General features: G+C 40.5%; 1 protein-coding gene across 2 annotated transcripts in view; it reads left to right on the top strand.

Moving 5' to 3' along the window:
* The window catches only part of stab1 (stabilin 1), a 282,900-nt gene that overhangs the window by 25,986 nt on the left and 236,777 nt on the right, over positions 1–20,137 (top strand). For both annotated transcript variants that reach the window (XM_072582082.1, XM_072582081.1), the window contains exon 5: positions 1,736–1,805. In XM_072582082.1, coding sequence (XP_072438183.1) covers positions 1,736–1,805 — 70 coding nt within the window. The remainder of the gene's footprint in view (positions 1–1,735; positions 1,806–20,137) is intronic.

Here is a 20,137-nt window from a genome sequence, read left to right as displayed (position 1 = left end):
TCAATGGAATCAATTTAGGTAAAGGGGCAGTAACAGAGAGATCTGGGTGTTCTTGTACACCAGTCAATGAAGGTAAGCATGGAGGTACAGCAGGTAGTGAAGAAAGCTAATAGCATGCTGGCCTTCATAACAAGAGGAATTGAGTATAGAAGCAAAGAGGTGCTTCTGCAGCTGTACAGGACCCTGGTGAGACCACACCTGGAGTACTATGTGCAGTTTTGGTCTCCAAATTTGAGGAAAGACATTCTGGCTATTGAGGGATTGCAGCGTAGGTTCACAAGGTCAATTCCTGGAATGGCGGGATTACCTTACACTGAAAGACTGAAGGGACTGGGCTTGTATCCCCTTGAGTTTAGAAGACTGAGAGGGGATCTGATTGAGACATATAAGATTATGAAAGGATTGGACACTCTGGCAGCAGGAAACATGTTTCCGCTGATGGGTGAGTGCCGAACCAGAGGACACAGCTTAAAAATACGGGGTAGACCATTTAGGACAGAGATGAGGAGAAACTTCTTCACCCAGAGAGTGGTGGCTGTGTGCAATGCTCTGCCCCAGAGGGCAGTGGAGGCCCAGTCTCTGGATTCATTTAAGAAAGAGTTGGATAGAGCTCTCAAAGATAGTGGAATCAAGGGTTATGGAGATAAGGCAGGAAGAGGATATTGATTAGGAATGATCAGCCATGATCATATTGAATGGCTATGCAGGCTCGAAGGGCTGAATGGCCTACTTCTGCACCTATTGTCTATTGTCTATTGTCTATTGTCTTATCAAATGTGGACTTCTCTTCAAATAGCTGTGTCCAATTCACATTTCCCAGCTCCTGCCTAATTTTGATATAATTGGCCTTGGCCCAGTTTAGTACTCATCCCTTACGACCACTCTCATCTTTGTCTACGGGTATTCTAAAACTTACAGAATTGTGGTCACTGTTCCCAAAGAAATCCCCCATCGCAACTTCTACCACCTGGTCTGGCTCATTCCCCAACACCAGGTTCAATATGGCCCCTTCACTCATCGGACTCTTGACATACTGCTCTAGAAAACTCTCCTGGATGCTGCTTACAAATACTACCCATCCAGACCTCTGATGCTAAGTGTATCCCAGTTAGTGTTGGGAAAACCAAAATCTCCCATCACCACCACCCTGTTGCCTCTACATCTTTCCATAATCTGTTTACCTATTTGTTCTTCTACCTCATGCTCACTGTTGGGAGGCCTGTAATACAGCCCCAACAATGTAACCTCACTTTTCTTATTTCTCAGCTTCACCCATAATGCCTCACTGCTCAAGCCCTCCATGGTGTCCTCCTTTAGCACTGCTGTGATATCATCCCTGACCAGCAATGCAACTCCTCCCACCCTCCCCTTTTACTTCCTTCCCTGTCCTGCATTGTTTACTGTTTTGTGCACATACATTTCTAGTTATCTACCTCAGCCATATGGTGTTGGATTATTTACATGCAGTTTAATTGCAGTCTTTTCTGTTACACTTTTCTTTTACACTTTTCTGTTCTGTGATGCTGGAATTATTTTCTAATTGAAGTCATCACAGAGACTTTTTAGAATGCTGGTACAAGCAAAGCTCACAAGGTTTTTCAGATGACAGTTCACTACTTTTAGAATATGTTTCTTCATATGTAACATGATGTTAAATGAAGCTCCAGATAACAATATTTCTGCAAATTCTTGGGTTGTCTTCTAGTCTGTTGAAACTGATTTTCTTCTGCTGCAGCCAAAGTACAAAGGAAGTGTCTGTGAGGAGTGTGCAGATGAGGAAGCTTACGGCCCTGACTGTGTCTTGGGTAGGAAGATTTTTTTTCTGTAACTTTGAGTTAGAATAATGAAACAAACTTCACTCATTAAGAGTTCAACATTAGCACAAAATGGTCAAAAAATTTACATGTTGCCCAATTTCCTTTCAAATGCCAAAGATCAGTTTTGTCCATTGTAGTTTCTGCAGTAGTTAGATCTAGCAATCGACATAATGAAAACAAAAACATCAAATAAATTGTCTGTATTTTAACCTAATATTGAATAAATTACAGAGAAAACATAAAATATTTAACTTTTCTTCTTAGATACGAATTGTTAAGTTTATTTAGTTGACTTTCTTGGAGATGAGATTGCTCTTTGCAAAACGGGTGATAGCAAATCAGTGGCCAATTTTATACCCAGCCCACATTTGCCCTTTATGTACTTCCCCAAATATAAATGATCCACCATTTTTGTCCAAGGAAGCACTTTTTTTAGTCTGTATTTTTCACCCTTTGTCTGGTCAGTTCAGACTTGCAGCCAAGATGACATCAGGGTGATCCAAGCTATTTCCTGCCCTCTTTTGTGAGTCACTGGGATGTGTGCCTGTGTATTGGAGCAGTTGCTGTGCAATATTCTAAGTTTCAGTTTACACATATTTCTGTCCTGTTGAAACCAAACTCACTATGCCAAAGAAAAAAAATGAATATATTGCCAGAGAGACACTGCATTGTGAGAACTGGCTTAAAATTGCTCATACATGTACTTATGATTCTGAGGAGATGTTCAAATGTGTTGTTGTGACAGCTCAATTGAGGCCAGCTCAATTCCTACATTGATTGATTGTGCAACACAGTAAACTTTCAGACTGTTTGAGACAGCATTATATGCACTGAAAGAAAGCTAGACAGCATCAAATTTAGGAAAGCAACTTAAGCTAACTGCTGTAAGCAGTCTGATGTAGGAGCAGTTTCCCTGATACTGAAGGTGTTCATAGATTGAGGTAAAGCTGCATCATTTCTTTCCATAATCACTGTGTTGCATACAGGAAATATTCAGATACTGTAGCTTTACTGTAGTGTTGCTTTATGGATGAGGCAATAATCTGGCAAAATTAGGGTCGTAGTTATAGAGCTCCTACAGAGCATATAGAGGTCATTCAGCCCAATGAGTCTGTATCGATGCTGCACAGGACATCCCATCCAGACCCACACGCTATCCCCGCATTTCCCATGGCTAACCTAACTAGCCCACCCATTCCTAAACACGATGGGACAACCTAGCATGGTCAATCCACCTCACCTGCACATCTTTGAACTGTAGAAGGAAACAGGAGCACCGGGAGGAAATCCATGCAGACACACGGAGGACACGCAAACTCTACACAGACAGTCACCCAAAACTGATGTTGCCCCCTGATGTTGTGAGGCAGCAGTGCTAACCACTGTGCCACCATGCTGCCAAATCACCTCTTGATCACAGAACATTATTTGTGTATCAACAGCAGGCAGATGGGCTTTGACAAATTTTGCACGTGTCCTTAAGTTTGTCAGAGAATGACGTGCTGGCAATTAATGCGTGCCAAACATACCTCTGGTATTACAGACACAGGACATGGTCTTGCATCTCGGATATTAAAAGATACAATCATCCTCAAATGGCTGTAAGCTCTGATAATAACTTGCAAACATAATTATTTTTTCCCATTTAGAGAACATTTCAGTCCCGCTTCAGATTGGGGAGTAGGACCTTTGAAAGAATGATCAATTAAAATTTAGAACTTATATCAAATAATCATGATAAGTAGCATTGTAAGTTACAATTGTTGTGATCCTTCTTTCTATAGACAGTATTTGTTGAGTAGAACTATAAAAAACATGAGTGCTAAAAGAACAAGCATCAGTTTGAAGGAATGCATGGCGTGTTCTTGAAGCTACAGTGTACGGGAAAACTAAAATTGTTTAGTGGAAGGAGATATCCATTTCTAGAAGTAAAGAGTGAAAAAAAAATGCACTTGCATTGTGCCTTTACAATCTTAGAGATGCCAATGAACCTTTGTATCAAAAAAATAGTGTTGAAGTTACTATTGCAAATGGTAAATATAGCAGCCAACTGAAGTAAGTCAAAGTCGCACAGGTTGCAATGAGATCATGTACTAATGGATGTAAAACTGCAATGGCCTTACAGCTCATAGATAATATTAAGTGTATGCCCCACTAAAATATTGAAATTGGGTGAGTGGACTTGTTTCGAGAGTGTGGTGCTGGAAAAGCATCACAGTCAGGCAGCATCCAAGGAGCAGGAGAATTGACGTTTCAGACATAAGGCCTTCATCAGTCCTCACTTTCTCCTGAGTGGACTTGTTTACCTGTACTTTGCAGTTGTTAAATTCAACTATAAGTTTCCATCACTAAGTTAGCTGCCTCACTGTCTCTAAAACAAAAATGTTGACAACTTGCCTCCTGTGTCATATCCAAATTTAACTGTATGGCCTTCAAACCTTAAATATTGGTTGAAATAAGCATTGAGCGAGAAATTTAATCATGTTACATTGGTTCGTCAGATCTTCAGACACCTACTAAATCCCTAATCTAGCAGGAAGGAACTGCACAAACTTAAGACTTTTTTGTTATTCTTACATGGGATCTGGGAGTTATTGGCAAGGTCAGAATTTGCTGCCTATCCCTCATTGCCTTGAATTGACTGACATTTTATGTCATTTCAAAAGACATTCAAGGGTCAACCATATTTCTGATAGTCTGGAGTCACATGTAGGCCCCCAGCTGGGTAAGGATGGCAGAATTCCCTCCCTAAAGAGCATTGGTGAAGCTGATGTGTTTGTAATAACAATGCCTGCCATTATAGCAGCTTTTGTAGTCACAGACTTTACTGAATTCAAAATTCATCATCTACAGTGGTAGGATTGAACATATGCCACCAGAATATTAACTTGGAACTCTGGATTACCATCCCAATGATACTGCCACTACAGCACCACTCTGGATGTGGTTATTAGCCATTTTGGGTGGGGACAAACAGGATGTGCCATTAACTTGAAGCAGGACTTTTGCCCCTTAGACTTGCAGATAAAGGTCTCAACAATTTTTTGAGGTTCCTTTTTCAAACTAACTGGCCGTGAAAATGCCCAGCCTCAGGGAAACTACCTCTAAGGTTCTCCTGCAATAGAGGAGATAAGTAACTTGAAATAAAAGCAGAAAAGGCTGCAAACACTGAGCAATTAGCTTGCATCTGAACAGTGAACTTACAATTTCAGGCGTTGACATTTCATCAGATTTGGAGGGAATTGCAAATGTCAGAAACTAATATTGACTTACATACCTTTTAACCTATCAATGACTCCTAATTTCTCTTTGACAGGAAGTTCTGATGATATTCAAAATAAATGACAATTTCTTCTGAGCTTTTTTGCTTCTGGGTTGGCATAGGAGGAGTCTTTCTGTTGGAGTGTTAGGATTAGAACTGCATGTAACACAGCCATTCAGTCCATTGAGTACATGTGCTCTCTGTAGAATAATCTAGTCAGTACCATATCCCCATTCTATTCAGCAAGTTTATTTCCATTAAGGTCCAGCCATTTACCAATGAAAACATTGATTGCTTCCATCGCTGACATTGATAGTGAGTACCAGATCATTACAGTCATTACATAAAATATGCTTGCTAACATCTCCCCTTTTCTCTTCCCCACAACCTTCAATCTGTACCCCTAGTCCTTGTATCATGTGTTAATCAGGGCAACTATTAATTGCCTACCTCGGTTTAAAATTGTCATAATTTTGCACACCTCTATAAAATCTCCTTCCAATCTCCATTGCGTAACAATCCCCACTTCTCCAGCCTAACCCTCTGTCAAAAATCCTCTAACTCTGGTCTTGTGCCTGCAGAGTAATTCATTCTGTTGCATGTGTATACCTGTGTAACACCTTAATCTTGAAGTTTATATTGTCTTGGGGTTTTGTTGGATCTAATAGTGCTGTGTGCTGATGAAATGCCCTTGTTTGTTTAATTGAAGCAGCGCTCTGAGAACACTCAATAGGACTCTCACCCCCTAAGCCTGTGCTGCAGCAGGTGTTAGCCAAGCTCCAGAAATGTGCATCTCAAAAAAGTCTTGGCCTTCAGTAAAAAGGCAGCAATAGGGAAAGAAACACATACAGGATGTTGAATGAACAATAGAGAAATGTTGACTGCCAAAAACTGGACTTTCATTTTCAGTAACAACAGCAACCTTGCTTTAAGGGCATTCTCAATTAAGTGGGCCATACCTATTTGCCTTTGGTGTGCCCGTTTTGTATGGCCAAGCTCTGCCAACCTCTTGAGATCACCTGATTGTCCAGTAAAAGTAGGGCTGGTGCTCATGATTTCGCTTTACTTCCCTCAAGGAAGGTGAATTGCAAAATTAGCCATGCTGCTCATCAGGCACGGGAGATAGAGGCCTGATTTTCAGCAAGACCCCGGAAACTAGTGAAACATTTGAAGCCCCAACTTTGTGAATTAGATGCTGCTTGTGAGACAACAAATTAAAACATAACTATAGTGAAGAGATTTACCATTTTAGTCAAATGGGAAATTTTAGAATATGCAGGTTTCTGGTTGGGGATTGGCTAAAAGAAAATGGATCTGTTCATTTTCTTTAAATAAAAATTAATACAGTGTATTCCAAAGCATAGAACCCATTTCTTCTAAATCATTATTTATTTTAGATTATGATGCTGTAACATGTTTCTGACCTCATGATGTTTGAACTCACCATTGTGTTCAAGGCGAGTTAAAGTGTTGTTCTAAATGTAATTAAGGAATTTTAAGCCATTAGCTCCCAGTTTCCTGTCAGTACAAAACAATGAACAATACTCCATGTTTTAATGCTAAGAAAGCACTGTTGTGCAATAATTAAGGGACCATTTCTATTCATTAGAAGTGAAAACAGAAACTGCAGGAAATACTTCATTGGTCAGGAAGCATCTGTGGAGAGAGAAAAAGGATAATGACTTCCAATCAGAATTGGAAAATGTTGCAGATGAACAGCTGTTGAATAGATCTAAAGTTGGGAAATAGTGGAAAAAAATATTTTTTTTATTCAGAGGAAGTTATTCAATGTTTGGCCAGGTTGAGAAAAAGTGGTGGTGAATGGGGAATGTATCTCATTGTGACCTGTCTGACCTTGGCACCTTCACTATTCCAAAAAAAATTAGCCTCAGCTCAATGAAAAGTATCTTGGGGCAGTTTTGAGGCAAAGAGATAACCAAAATGGAATCTCAACCCCTACAATTACAGTTTGCCACTCATTTAGTGCAAATCGATTTAAATTTTTTTTTCCCCTAACTGACCTGTTCAGAGATGTTATTACACACCTTTGGAGCAGGTGTGATTTGAACCAAGCCTCCCAAGTCTGGCATAGGGACACTATCACCACATCACAAAGGTCCTTCACTAATAGCTTTCCATTGCCCAGGCAATTATTAAAATTAATAATTGACAGATTAGATTGCCCAGTAGTATTCCTTAAAGAGGATGCACACCATTGTGGTTGAAAACACTTAATATAGTGACCTCACTTAACAATAATCATCTGAATTGGAATAAATTAGGCATTGTGGAGAATTCAAGCACTGCTTATAGGTTAATTTGTTGTTCATTTGCTGCTGGAGATTTTGAAGAGGATATTTGAAGCATGTTGGGAACATTTTGTGGAAACATTACTAACACTTATTCTGAAAATTAGACTTCACCTAAAAAGAGTAAGTACTATGCTGCTCTAATTTTTCTGATAACTTATGGGAGTCACCAGGAGAAAGGCAGTGCTTGAGCATTGGTGTCTTGAGGAGATGATGAACCCAGACAGCAAAGGCTGTATGAAAGACTGATAGTCAGGAGCAAAAGACTTTTTCCTTTCCTCAGAAATAGGGTATTCCTCTACTTCTGAATCTTCTCCATCAAAGACCTCCAATATAGAGTCTGAGAACCCATGCTCCACTAAATATGCATCTAATCAATATTTCAGTCCTAAACCAGTAGACAGCTAATTTAGCACCTCTGAGCAGTGTTAAGACTAATCGAGCATGATAATACAAACTTTCAAACAGATGTGTTTCATTAGCACAACACCCATTTAGTGTCTGATTCATCCTTTGATCAAAATAACTCTCAGAATTCTACTAACCACTTCACAACCTTCTGGTCTTATTATTGACTTTAACAACTTCAGACATCAACCATAGTCTGCATTTCCTCTCCCAAAGCAGGAAATGTTAAAAAAAAGGATGAGTGCAGCAGAACAATTATATTTTATTCATTCATAGGATGTGGACATTGTTGGCTGGGCTAGCATTATTGCCTGCTCTGTGCTGTCCTTGCGAAGGTGGTGGTGATGAGCTGCCTTCTTGAACTGCTGCAGTCCATGTGTTGTAGGTAGACCCACAATTAGGGAGAGAATTCCAGGATGTTGGACCCAGCGACACTGAAGCAACAGTGATATGTTTCCAAATCAGGATGGCGCATGGCTTGGAGGGGAACATGCAATGGGAATCCTCTATTGTAAATGATTGGCAGAGTGTTCTCTGCCCTGATTAACATATATACATCGAGTCATAGAGATGTGCAACACACAAGCAGACCTTTCGATCCAACTCATCCATGCCAACCAGATATCCTAACCTAATCTAGTCCTGTTTGCCAGCACTTGGCGCATATCCCTCCAAACCCTTCCTAATCATATACCCATCCAGCTGCCTTTTAAATGCTGTAACTGTACAAGCCTCCACCACTTCCTCTGGCAGTTCATTCCATATACACATACCACCCTCTGTGTCCCTTTTATTATCTTTCCCCTCTTACACTAAACCTATGCCCTTTAGTTCTAGACTCCCCGACCCCAGGGAAAAGACCTTGTCTATTTATCCTATCCATGTCCCCATGATTTTATAAACCTCTATAAGGTCATCCCTCAGCCTCTGAAGCTCCAGGGAAAACAGCCCCAGCCAATTCAGCTTCTCCCTATAGCTCAAGTCCTCCAAACCCGGCAACATTCTTGTAAATCTTTTCTGAACCCTTTTAAGTTTCACAACATCCTTCCAATAGGAAGGAGACCAGAATTGCATGCAATATTCCAAAAGTGGCCTAACTAATGTCCTGTACAGCTGCAACATGACCTCTCAATGCTGTGACCAATAGAGGAAAGCAGACCAAGCACCTTCTTTACTATATTATCTACCTGTGACTCTACTTTCAAAGAACTATGAAATTGCACTTCCTAGGACCTTACCATTAAGTGTATAAGCCCTGCTCTGATTTTATTTTCCAAAATGCAGCACCTCACATTTATCTAAATTAAACTCCATCTGCCACTCCTCAGCCTATTGGCTCATCTAATCAAGATCCTGTTGTAATATTCCAGCTCCAATGAAGGTTGTTCATGTGCATTATAAAAGAACTAATAAATGGGCTCAGAGTTATTGCATCTCTAGGTAGCAGTGAATATCATATGATTGAATTTTATATCCAGTTTGAAAGCAAAAAGCATGGGTCTAAAACTAATATTTAAACTTAAAAAGGACAACTTTATGGGAATGAAAACAAATGTGAGCTGGCATATGAGGCTGGGAGATAGAGAAGTAGTGACAGACATTTAAAGGGATATTTCAGAATAAGCACATCCTTACTATAAAGAAAAGATTACAGGGGTGGACTTATCACCCAAGTTTAGATCTCCTTATTTCAGGAAAGATATGAATCCATTGTTGGCAGTTCAGAGGAGCATTATTAGATTGATATTTGGGTTTTCTTCTGAGGAAAGATTGGATTTGTTAATCTTGTTTTTACCAGAGGTTAGAAGAGCAAAGATAATTTATATGAAGGCTATAAGACCTCAATAACATTGATTTGGAAACAATATTTTACTTTGGGGGACATGCTTTTAAAATTAGGGAATACCCGTTTAGTACAGCTTTGGAGCTCTGCCTTATGTTACAGCAGAACCATATCAGCCTTTCTATCTCTTTCTTCACAATTCCAGACACCGGTTTAGTATCTTAAGCAAAAACCTTAACAGTTTACTAAATAAACAATAAATTTAGCAGTGAAAAATGAAGCACCAAGGTAATCTAATTAATGTTTCTGGTTTAAATGTGAAAGTTTTCAGCCCCATTCGCACAAAAGACACAGACAAACAAACACAGTTAAGGGATAAATAAAGGAGAAAATAACAAAATTGGCCAGATTACTTTAGTGATTTTCACAATGCATTGTTTTGTGGGGCGACACGGTGGCTCAGTGGTTAGCACTGCTGCCTCACAGCGCCAGGGACCCACATTCAATCCTGCCTCAGGTGAGTGTGTGGAGTTTGCACATTCTCCCTGTGTTTGTGTGGGTTTCCTCCGGGTGCTCTGATTTCCTCCCACAATCCAAAGATGTGCAGGTTAGGTGAATTGACCATGCTAAATTGCCCATAGTGTTAGGTGTTTTAGTCAGGGATAAACAGGGGGAATGGGTCTGGGTGGGTTACTCTTCACAGAGTCAGTGTGGACTTGTTGGGTTGAAGGGCCTGTTTCCATACTGTAGGGAATCTAATCTAATAAGCACAGTTGTGGAGTCCTTAGTTGCTTTTCTAGGAATGCCTGTCAGGATCAATTTCGTTTCACTCAGGTACAGGTAATAATATTTCTAACTATGCTTTCAACTCTCTAGGCTTCCACAAGCTGTGAGGGAAGTTAGGTAGGGAGCATTCAAATCTTCATGCTGTGTCAGCAGCTCAACGTTTCTCCTCAAAAAAAACTTCATGCCTGGTTCTGCCCTGATAGACAGACCGTCTTTTCCTGAGGCCTCAATTATCATTCAGCATCTACTATCTGCTTGCACATAAGATCTCTTCCAGACTAGTTGGAACCAATTCCCAGCTACTGACCTTGTTAATAACCAACTTCCAATATATGCCTCCTTCTTATTTTGATCAGAGCCCCATTATCTTTATTCATTCATTGTTTCCTACTCTTGCCAGTCTTACCCTTCACTCTACTCTATATTACTTTTTAAAGCCTCCCACTTGCCAATCATTCCTTTACCTGTGAACAGTTTACTCCAATCAACTCTTGAAAATTCGTGTCTGATACCATTAAAATTTGACTTACTCCAGTCAAGAAATTTAACTTTTATACAAGGCCTATCATTTTTCATAACTATTTTAAAACCAATAGAATTATGACCACTGGTCCCAAAGTGCTCCCCCGCTAACCTTTCAGTCATTTGCCCTGCCTTTTTTTCCCAAGAGAAGGAGAAGTCTTGGTCCTTCTCTAGTTGGTACACCTACATATTGATAAAGAAAATGTTCTTATATTCCTTAACATCCAAGCCTTTAACATTATAGCAGTCCCAGTCTATGTTTGGAAAGTTAAAAAAAGCCCAACTATTACAATTCTTACATGTATCTGAGTTCTCTCCACATACTTGTTCCTCAATTTTCCTCTGACTGTTGGGGTTCTGTACTACAATGTAAAACAGCTGATGCTGCCTGGTTTGCTGTGCTCTTCCAGCCTCCTGCTTGTCTACTTTGGATTCCAGCATCTGCAGTTTTTTTGTCTCTAAATTACAATCCCATTAAGGTGATCATCCCCTTTTTAGGCCTGAGTTCTACCCATAATCGTGTCTCACAAACTTGATTGAGATTTTTGAAGAAGTAACAAAGAGGATTGATGAAAGCAGAGCAGTGATCATGATCTATATGGACTGCAGCAAGGCGTTCGACAAGGTTCTGCATGGTAGACTGGTTAATAAGGTTAGATAAAATGGAACACAGGGAGAACTAGCCACTTGGATACAGAACAGGCTTGGTGGTAGAAGACAGATGGTGGTGGCGGAGGGTTGCTTTTCAGACTGGAGACCTGTGACCAGTGGTGTGCCACTATGATCGGTGCTGGGTCCACTGCTTTTTGTTATTTATACAAATAATTTGGATATGAACATAGGAGGTTTGGTTAGTAAGTTTGCAAATGATGCCAAAATTAGTGGTGTAGTGAACAGCCAAGAAGGTTACCTCAGAGTACAATAGGATTTGATCAGATAGGCCAATGGGCCAAAGAGTGGCAGATGGAGTTTAATTTAGGTGCTGCATTTTGGAAAGGCACATCAGGACAGGACTTATACACTTAATAGTAAGATCCTGGGGAGTGTTGCTGAACAAAGAGACCTTGGAGTGCAGGTTCATAGTTCCTTGAAAGTGGAGTCACAGGTAGATAGGATAGTGAAGAAGACATTTGGGATGCTTGCATTTCTAGGTCAGTACATTGAGCAAAGGAGTTCGGAGGTCATGTTGCGGCTGTACAGGACATTCGCACTTTTGGAATACTGTGTTCAGTTCCTGCTATGGGAAGGATTTTGTGAAACTTGAAAAGGTTTAGAAAAGATTTACAAGGATGTTGTCAGGGTTGGAGGAATTGAGCTATAGGGAGAGGCTGAATAGGTTGGGCTATTTTCCCCGGAACGTTGGAGGCTGAGGGGTGACCTTATAGAGGTTTATAAAATCATGAAGAGCATGGATAGGGTGAATAGTAAAGATCTTTTACCCAGGTATATACTAGAGGGCATAGGTTTAAGGTGAGAGGGGAATGGTTTAAAAGGGAACTAAGGGGCAACTGTTTCATGCAGAGGGTAGTGCGCGTATGGAATGAGCTGCCACAGAAAGTGGTAGAGGCTGCTATAATTACAGCATTTGAAAGGCCTCTGGATGGGTATATGAATAGGAAGGGATATGGGCAAAATGCTGGCAAATGGGACGAGATTAATTTAGGATTTCTGGTTGGTATGGACAAGTTGGACCAAAGGGTCTATTTCCATGCTGTATATCTCTATGACTATAGCTTCATTGGATGATCCCTCAGAAATATCCTAAGTATATCAGTAATGTTTTCCTTAATCAAAAGTACCACTCCACCTTCTCTCTGACCTCCCTTTCTATCCTTTCTATAGCATTTAAATCCTGGAACATTGAGCTGCCAATCCTGTTCCTTCCTCAGCCATATTTCTGTAGTAGCTATAGTGGTTCCAGTCTCTTATTCCCATACATGCCCTGAGTTTATCTGCCTTACCTTCATCTGCCTCAACCGTTTCCCTAATTATGTTGTTCTTACCAATGTGTATAACAACTTCTGGCTTCTCACTGTCACCTTTGACAATATGCTGCAACTGTTTTGAGACGACCTTGACTCTGGCACCAGGGAGGCAATATACCATCCTGAATTCACCATCATAGCCACAAAATCTCCTGTCTGGAGAGTTCCCTGCCAGAGAGTTCCCTATAACTCTTGCTGTTTTGAATCTTGAGAAATCCCACTTAAATTTAATTTATTCTTGGTGCTCAAGATCTGACTAGAGAAGAATAGCCACAGGAGACTTCTGCATTTCTTTCCTATCTCTCCTGACAGTCAGCCATCTATCTATTTGACAGTAGCTGCAGTGTGACCACCTTTCTAAATCTATATCACACTATGTGCCTCTTGTGTACTCCTCAGTGACTTTGACTGTGTCTTCAGCTGCATCCTAACAGTCTGATATGAGACAGATCCAAACACACCTCCTGCATAGTCTTGAAAGACAGTCAACTGTTCCCAAATCTCCCACATCTGACAAGAGGAGCATTCCACTCTGTTGACTGCCATACTTGTCCCGTAAAATTTACTCATTTAGATTTCGCTGAAATAATGCACACTTTTATCATCCAGCACTTGCAGACGGATTACTGCTGTCACACAATGCTGGGAGAACTTCAAAAATGATATATTTTAACACATAAAAGAAGAAACTGTAAAAAAGCACCCTTTTTAACAAAAAAACTACCTTACCGTTCTCTTTCCTTTTTAATTTTAAGCATGCAAAAGAGAAACGAAAATTGAACTGTCAAAGTCCGTTACTTAGCTGAAACTCCCAGCAAATGAAAATAGCCTCCTCCTCAAATCCTCCATCAGTCAGCTCTCAAATCTCCAGATCAGAAGAATGGAATATCACTCTCTGATCCCTGAACTGCTACTATCAAAACCCCAACAAACAAGTTGAAAAGATTAATCTTCCGGGTTTCATGGAAACAACAACACAAAAAAAACTCTCTCTGTGGACCCAGAAACTCCTCGAAACATGTGGACAAGCCTCTTCCACAAGCTCAATGTTATCCAATCTCTCCACCCTTACCTTTTTCTTTGTTACTTTTGTTTTGGACTTAAAAGTTCAAAAAATAATTTTAAATGAGAACTTTTCTGCTCTGCTCTAGAAAAACCAAAGGAAAACCCAAGAAAGACCTTCAAACTCAGGAGTAGCTGCAAGATCCACTCTACTCTCCATTCACTATTTTTGAAGCACATAAAGGGTGTAGGGGAATTCTTAAGAGGGAAGTCAGGAGAACAAAAAGGGGATATGAGATAACCTTAGCAGATAAGGTTAAGGATAATCCAGAGATTCTACAAGAACTTTAAGAGCTAAAGAGCAACTAGGGAGAGAATAGGACCCTCAACGAGGGAACCACAGGCGATGGGAGAGGTACTGGTTGAACATTTCTCATCAGTTTTTACTGTGGAGGAAGAAATGGAGGTTAGGGAACTCAGGGAAATAAATATTGAATTCTTGAAAACAGTCCACATTACAGAAGAGGAAGTGCTGAAAGTTTTATAAAACATAAATATGGATAGATCTCTAGGATCTAATCAAGTGTATCCAGGGACATTGTGAGAAGTTAGGGAAGAAATCGCAAGGCCTCTAGCAGAGATATTTGTATCATTAACAGCCAAGGATGAGGTGCCGGAGAGCTGGAGGGTGGCTAATATTTGATTATTTAAGGCTGGAAGGAGTAGCCTGGTAATGATAGATCTGTGAGTTTGAAATTGGTAAGTTGTTGGAGGGATTCTGAGAGATAGGATTTCTATGCATTTGGTGAGGCAAGGACTGATTAGGGATAGTTAGCATGGGAATGTGCATGGGAAATTGTGTTTCACAAACTTAATTGTGTTTTTTGAGCACACAGTCAAAAAGATTGATGAGGGCAGAGCAGTAGACTTTGTCTACATGGATTTTAGTAAAGCCTTTTACAAAGTTCCACCTAGTAAACTAATTAGTAAAATTGGATTCCACGGGATTCAGGGAGAGCTTGCCAATCGGAATCAAAATTGGCTTGATTTTAGGAGACAGAGGGCGGTGGTGGAGGGTTGCTTTCCAGACTGGAAGCCTGTGACCAGTGGTATTCTGCAGGGATCAGTGCCAGGTCCACTTTTGTTTGTAATTTATATAAGTAATTTGGATGAGAATTAAGGAGGCAAGGTTAGTAAGTTTGCAGATGACACCAAAGTTGGTGGTTTGGTGAATTGAAGAAGGTTATCTAAGATTATAAAGGAATCTTGATTAATTGGACCAGTGGGCTGAGGAGTGGCAGATAGGAGTTTAATTTGGATAACTGTGAGGTCTTGCATTTTGGTAAAACAAAAAGGACAACACTTAGATAGTTAATGGTGGGGCCCTGAGTAGTGCTGTCGAACAGAGAGACCTAGGGGATCAGGTACATAGTTCTTTGAAAGTTACATCACAGTTGGACAGGGTGGTTAAGAAAAGAATTTAGCATGCTTGCCCTCATTGAGTATAGGAGTTGAGATGTCATGTCAAAGTTATACAGAACATTGGTGAGGCCACTTTTGGTGTGTACAGTTCTGCTCACTCTGCTATAGAAAGGATATTATTAAATTGGAGAGGGTTCAGAAAATATTTACCAAGATGTTGCCAGAACTGGAGGGTTTGAGTTATACGGATAGGCTGAGACTTTTTTTCACTGGTGAGGAGGAGATTGAAGGGTGACCTTATTGAAGTTTATAATGTCATGAGGGGCATAGATAAGGAGAATAGTAAAGGCCTTTCCCCTAGGGAGGATGAGTTCAAAACTAGGGTATATATTTTTAAGGTGAGAGAAGAAAAGGTTAAAAAGGTATTTGAGGGGCAATGTTTTAACACAAAGGGTGGTTTAAATGTGAAATGAACTGCCGGATGAAATGGTAGGTGCAGGTACAGTTATGGCATTTAAAAGACACTTAGTACATGAATAGAAAACATTTAAAGGGATGTGGGCCAAGTGCGGGTAAGTTTAGTTTAGTTTGGGAAACTTTTGGCATGGGCCAGTTGGGCTGAAGGGTCTGTTTCCATGTTATATGACTATAAGACTCTATAGGTCAATGACTCTGATTAAACACAGTGCTCTTCCCAGGGTTACTATGTCCATAGGGATCCTTAATCCAGAATTAATTAACCTCCAGTTCTGACCTCACAAACGAACAAAAGTTTGTTCAATCTATTCTTTTTCTTTTACCACAACCTGTTTCCCAAAGTGCACAAATTATCTTCAGCTTAAAATCCCCAGTTCACAGCTCCAATGCAAAGTTGATAAAAGAGTGAAAAATAAAAATAACAAAACATCTGCAAAGGTTCTATATTTAGAGAGCATTGGAAACACTGTAATTGAATAATCTTATGATGGAATTGGATGGATTCTTGTTGGGAAAGGAAATTGTGGGTATTGGAGAAAGATGGGAATGAGGAAGTTGTAACATAAACAGAACAGCTATGATCCTACTGAATTGCAAAGCAGTCTTGAAGGGCCAAATAGTCTACTCCTCCTGATTCATGTGGTTGTAATGGTTGGAGAGCTTCAGCTTATGCTTCTTTCTACATAGATAAATTTCTGACCTGCTGAAAACTTTCAGCATTTATTGCTTTTACTTTAGATTGCCAGCATCTGCAGTATCATATGCTTTGCTCTGTTCATTGGAAGTGTGAGTGACAATGGGTCATTGTTAATACAATCAGCATTCTGAGTGATGTTTGTAGTTCTGCAAAGCACTGAAATCCCTGCTCAGAGCATTTGATGCAATTCAAAACTCTTTGGCTCCATTTTGCAAATATATTCTGTCCCCTGAGGTTCACAGTCCATTTCATAATGTTGCAAATATTTTGCCTTACAATATTGAACTTAAATCTAATAAAATAACCATTATCGATGACAGACAGACAGATAGAATGAAACAACAAGTTTAGTTTAGAGGTTTATTTTGCTAGTTTCAACACCTTCAATTTGCCTTGTTTCAGAACAATTAATGGAAGGTAAACCTTAATCTCTGCAATCTAAATGAATATCTCCTGTAGTGGTTGGATGCCATGTAATTAAATCATTTCTTGGCCAGGATTCCTTGGATAGTGGGAACAGTTCAAAAGACAAATCAGTTTTCTTGGCTTTGGTTTTTTTTGCCAAGTTGTGTTGATTTGGCAGCCCTTCAAAAATGGTGGACCATTCCTCATTGTAGAATTGCTGATTCCCATTTCCATCAGCATTTTAAGGCTGCAAACTGGAATGGGTCATGATGCTGCACCCAACACTGTCAACCAGGCCAGCTGCATTACAGAGAGAGGTCTGTCCTGCTCATTCTCAATTTTCATGGGCTAGCCTCAGCTTTTAAAGGATTAGTGTTTCGTAGCACATTTGTAGCACTGTGGGTCGCACGGTGGCACAGTGGTTAGCACTGCTACCTCACAGTGCCAGAGATCTGGGTTCAATTCCTGCCTCAGGTAACTGTCTGTGTGGAGTTTGCACATTGTCCGCGTGTTTGCGTGGGTTTCCTCTGGGTGCTCCAGTTTCCTCCCGCAGTCCAAAAATGTGCAGGTTAGGTGAATTGGCCATGCTAAATTGCCCCTGGTGTTAGATGAAGGAGTAAATGTAGGGGAATGGGTCTGGGTGGGCTGCTCTTCAGAGGGTTGGTGTGGGCTTGTTGGGCCAAAGGGCCTGTTTCCACACTGTAAGTAATCTAATCTAATCAGAAATGTGCTGAACACTAGTCTGTGAGATAATTGTTTTAAAGTTAATGTCAAATGCCACCCCCTTTTATTGTATAACATGCCAACCAACCAACCATGAGCCCTTATTCCTCATCTTTCACATGCCAGACTAATTATAAGCCAAGCCTCATTGTCCATTCTTGACTGAGAGCACAGACATCCATTACTCTGTCATCTGAGCCCATGCTTGATTGACAGCTGTGGCTGTCTGATCTCCTCTGTTAATTCCCCTGTATTTTTTTACATGAGATTACAAAGGTACAAGAGCTTGAGGTTTCTGCTGTTGGTACTTGGTACATAAATGCAAAAGTCTGGTTAATTGACAGTTTTATTTGTAGTACAAAAAGTTTTTTTTTACCAAAAATGGCAAATAATGAATGAATGTGCTAATTTTAAAACTCATTTTACAAATAATGTTGGTTTTATAGTTTGTTGCTTCGATACAGGGGGTGAGTTGAGATAGAAAAGCTACGCACGGTTGCATGGGAGACCATGGCATTAGGGGACCATAGCCTGGCAACAAGGGTGCATGACTATGAGTGGAAGGGCATTGATTCTCATGGGTGTTATGAGGGTTTTGGGTTTGTGGGAGCATATTCTGGATTAGTGGTGCTGGAAGAGCACAGCAGTTCAGGCAGCATCCAAGGGAGTGTAGCCTAGCATGGAGAGTGTGAGAGGACCTGGTGAGAGTGCTGAGGGCATGAGATGGGATGGACGGGGTATGATGTGTTCATGGGGTGTGGGGTCCAGGAGGCCATTTAAAATTTTTAACTATCAACTATAACACCAGAGTGGGTGCCCTTGTCTGGCTGTACAAACACAGTCACAGTTTGCACCCACCCCCCGACCATGACAATCCTCGCTTTTTTGACACTTGCTCCTGAGATGGGTTTGCTTGGCCAGGAATCATCCTTTCTCCTGGTACCTGTCTCAAGGATGAAACACCAAGCCCTTGTTCTTAATTAAGGCTGAAATTTGTATGCCTTACTGACTGAGTACTGTCAGAGGCTTAACTTTCAGTTGAGACATTAAACATAGCTCCTTGAAGGTGAGAGTAAATGATCTCATAGCACAATTTGAAGGCTAGCATGAGGAATTCTCCTACTGTCTGGTTACCAATTTTCCCTCAATTTCCACAATCAAACCAGACTATTTAATTGTTCATCTCTGACTCTGAGATGCAATGTAGGAAAACCATAATCAAACTTACAAACTATTTCTTTGGCAATGTAGTGCTTTCGATGATCTTTTGTGAAAGTTGATAAGGAAATGCCAATTCTTTTGTTTTCTGTTTAATTGTAGTCTGCTCTTGGCAACTTTGACTGTAAATGTGTTTATGGAGGAGAAGTTGGAGCAAAACAAATTGAGATTTATGCTCATCAGTGCTATGATAATGAACATTTTCTCAAATTTTCCATTTACTATCAATATCCAACAATCCCAGAGGTGTCAAAGAGTCCAAGGACATGAGTGTGTACTCCAGGCTATCAAAACATGATGGAATCCATTTGAATAAAACATTAAAACTGAGGCTGTCTAATGTGGACATAACCATGGGACTAGAGAAAGTGCAATAAGTGTCCTGGCTAACATTTATTCTTCAACTGAAATCACTAGAAATCAAACCAACTGATCATGACACCTGTGGGATGTTGCCACTGTTTCCCCACATTACAATAGCGACTTTACTTCAACAATACAGCATGGAAACAGACCCTTCAGTCCAACTTGTCCATACCGACCAGATTTCCCAACCCAATCTAGTCCCAACTGCCAGCACCCGGCCCATATCCCTCCAAACCCTTCCTATTCATATACCCATTCGGATGCCTTTTAAATGTTGCAATTGTTCCAGCCTCCACCACTTCCTCTGGCAGCTCATTCCATACACGTACCACCTTCTGTGTGAAAGTGTTGCCTCTTAGGTCTCTTTTATATCTTTCCCCTCTCACCCTATGTCCTCTAGTTCTGGATTCCTTGACCCAAGGGAAGAGACTTTGTCTATTTATCCTATCCATGCCCCTCATGATTTTATAAACCTCTATTAGGTCACACCCCAGCCTGCGACGCTCTAGGGAAAACAGCCCCAGCCTATTCAACCTCTCCCTATAGCTCAAATCCTCCAACCCAAGCAACATCCTTGTAAATCTTTTCTGAACCCTTTCAAGTTTCACAACATCCTTCAGACAGGAAGACCAGAGTTGCACACAATATTGAAAAAGTGGCCTAACCAATGTCCTGTACAACCGCAACATGACCTGTACTCAATATTCTGACCAATAAAGGAAAGCATACCAAACGCCTTCCTCACTATCCTATCTACCTTCAATTCCATTTTCAAGGAGCTATGAACCTGCACTCCAAGGTCTCAGTTCAGCAACACTCCCTAGGACCTTACCATTAAATGTATAAGTCCTGCTAAGATGTGCTTTCCCAAAATGCAGTACCTCACATTTATCTAAATTAAACTCCATCTGCCACTTCTCTGCACATTGGCCCATCTTATCAAGATCCCATTGTA

Source organism: Chiloscyllium punctatum, chromosome 12 (genome assembly GCF_047496795.1).
Source record: "Chiloscyllium punctatum isolate Juve2018m chromosome 12, sChiPun1.3, whole genome shotgun sequence".
In the NCBI taxonomy this organism is placed as follows: domain Eukaryota; kingdom Metazoa; phylum Chordata; class Chondrichthyes; order Orectolobiformes; family Hemiscylliidae; genus Chiloscyllium; species Chiloscyllium punctatum.
The sequence above is the reverse complement of the archived record's forward strand: the minus strand, read 5'-3'. Positions and strand labels throughout refer to the sequence as shown.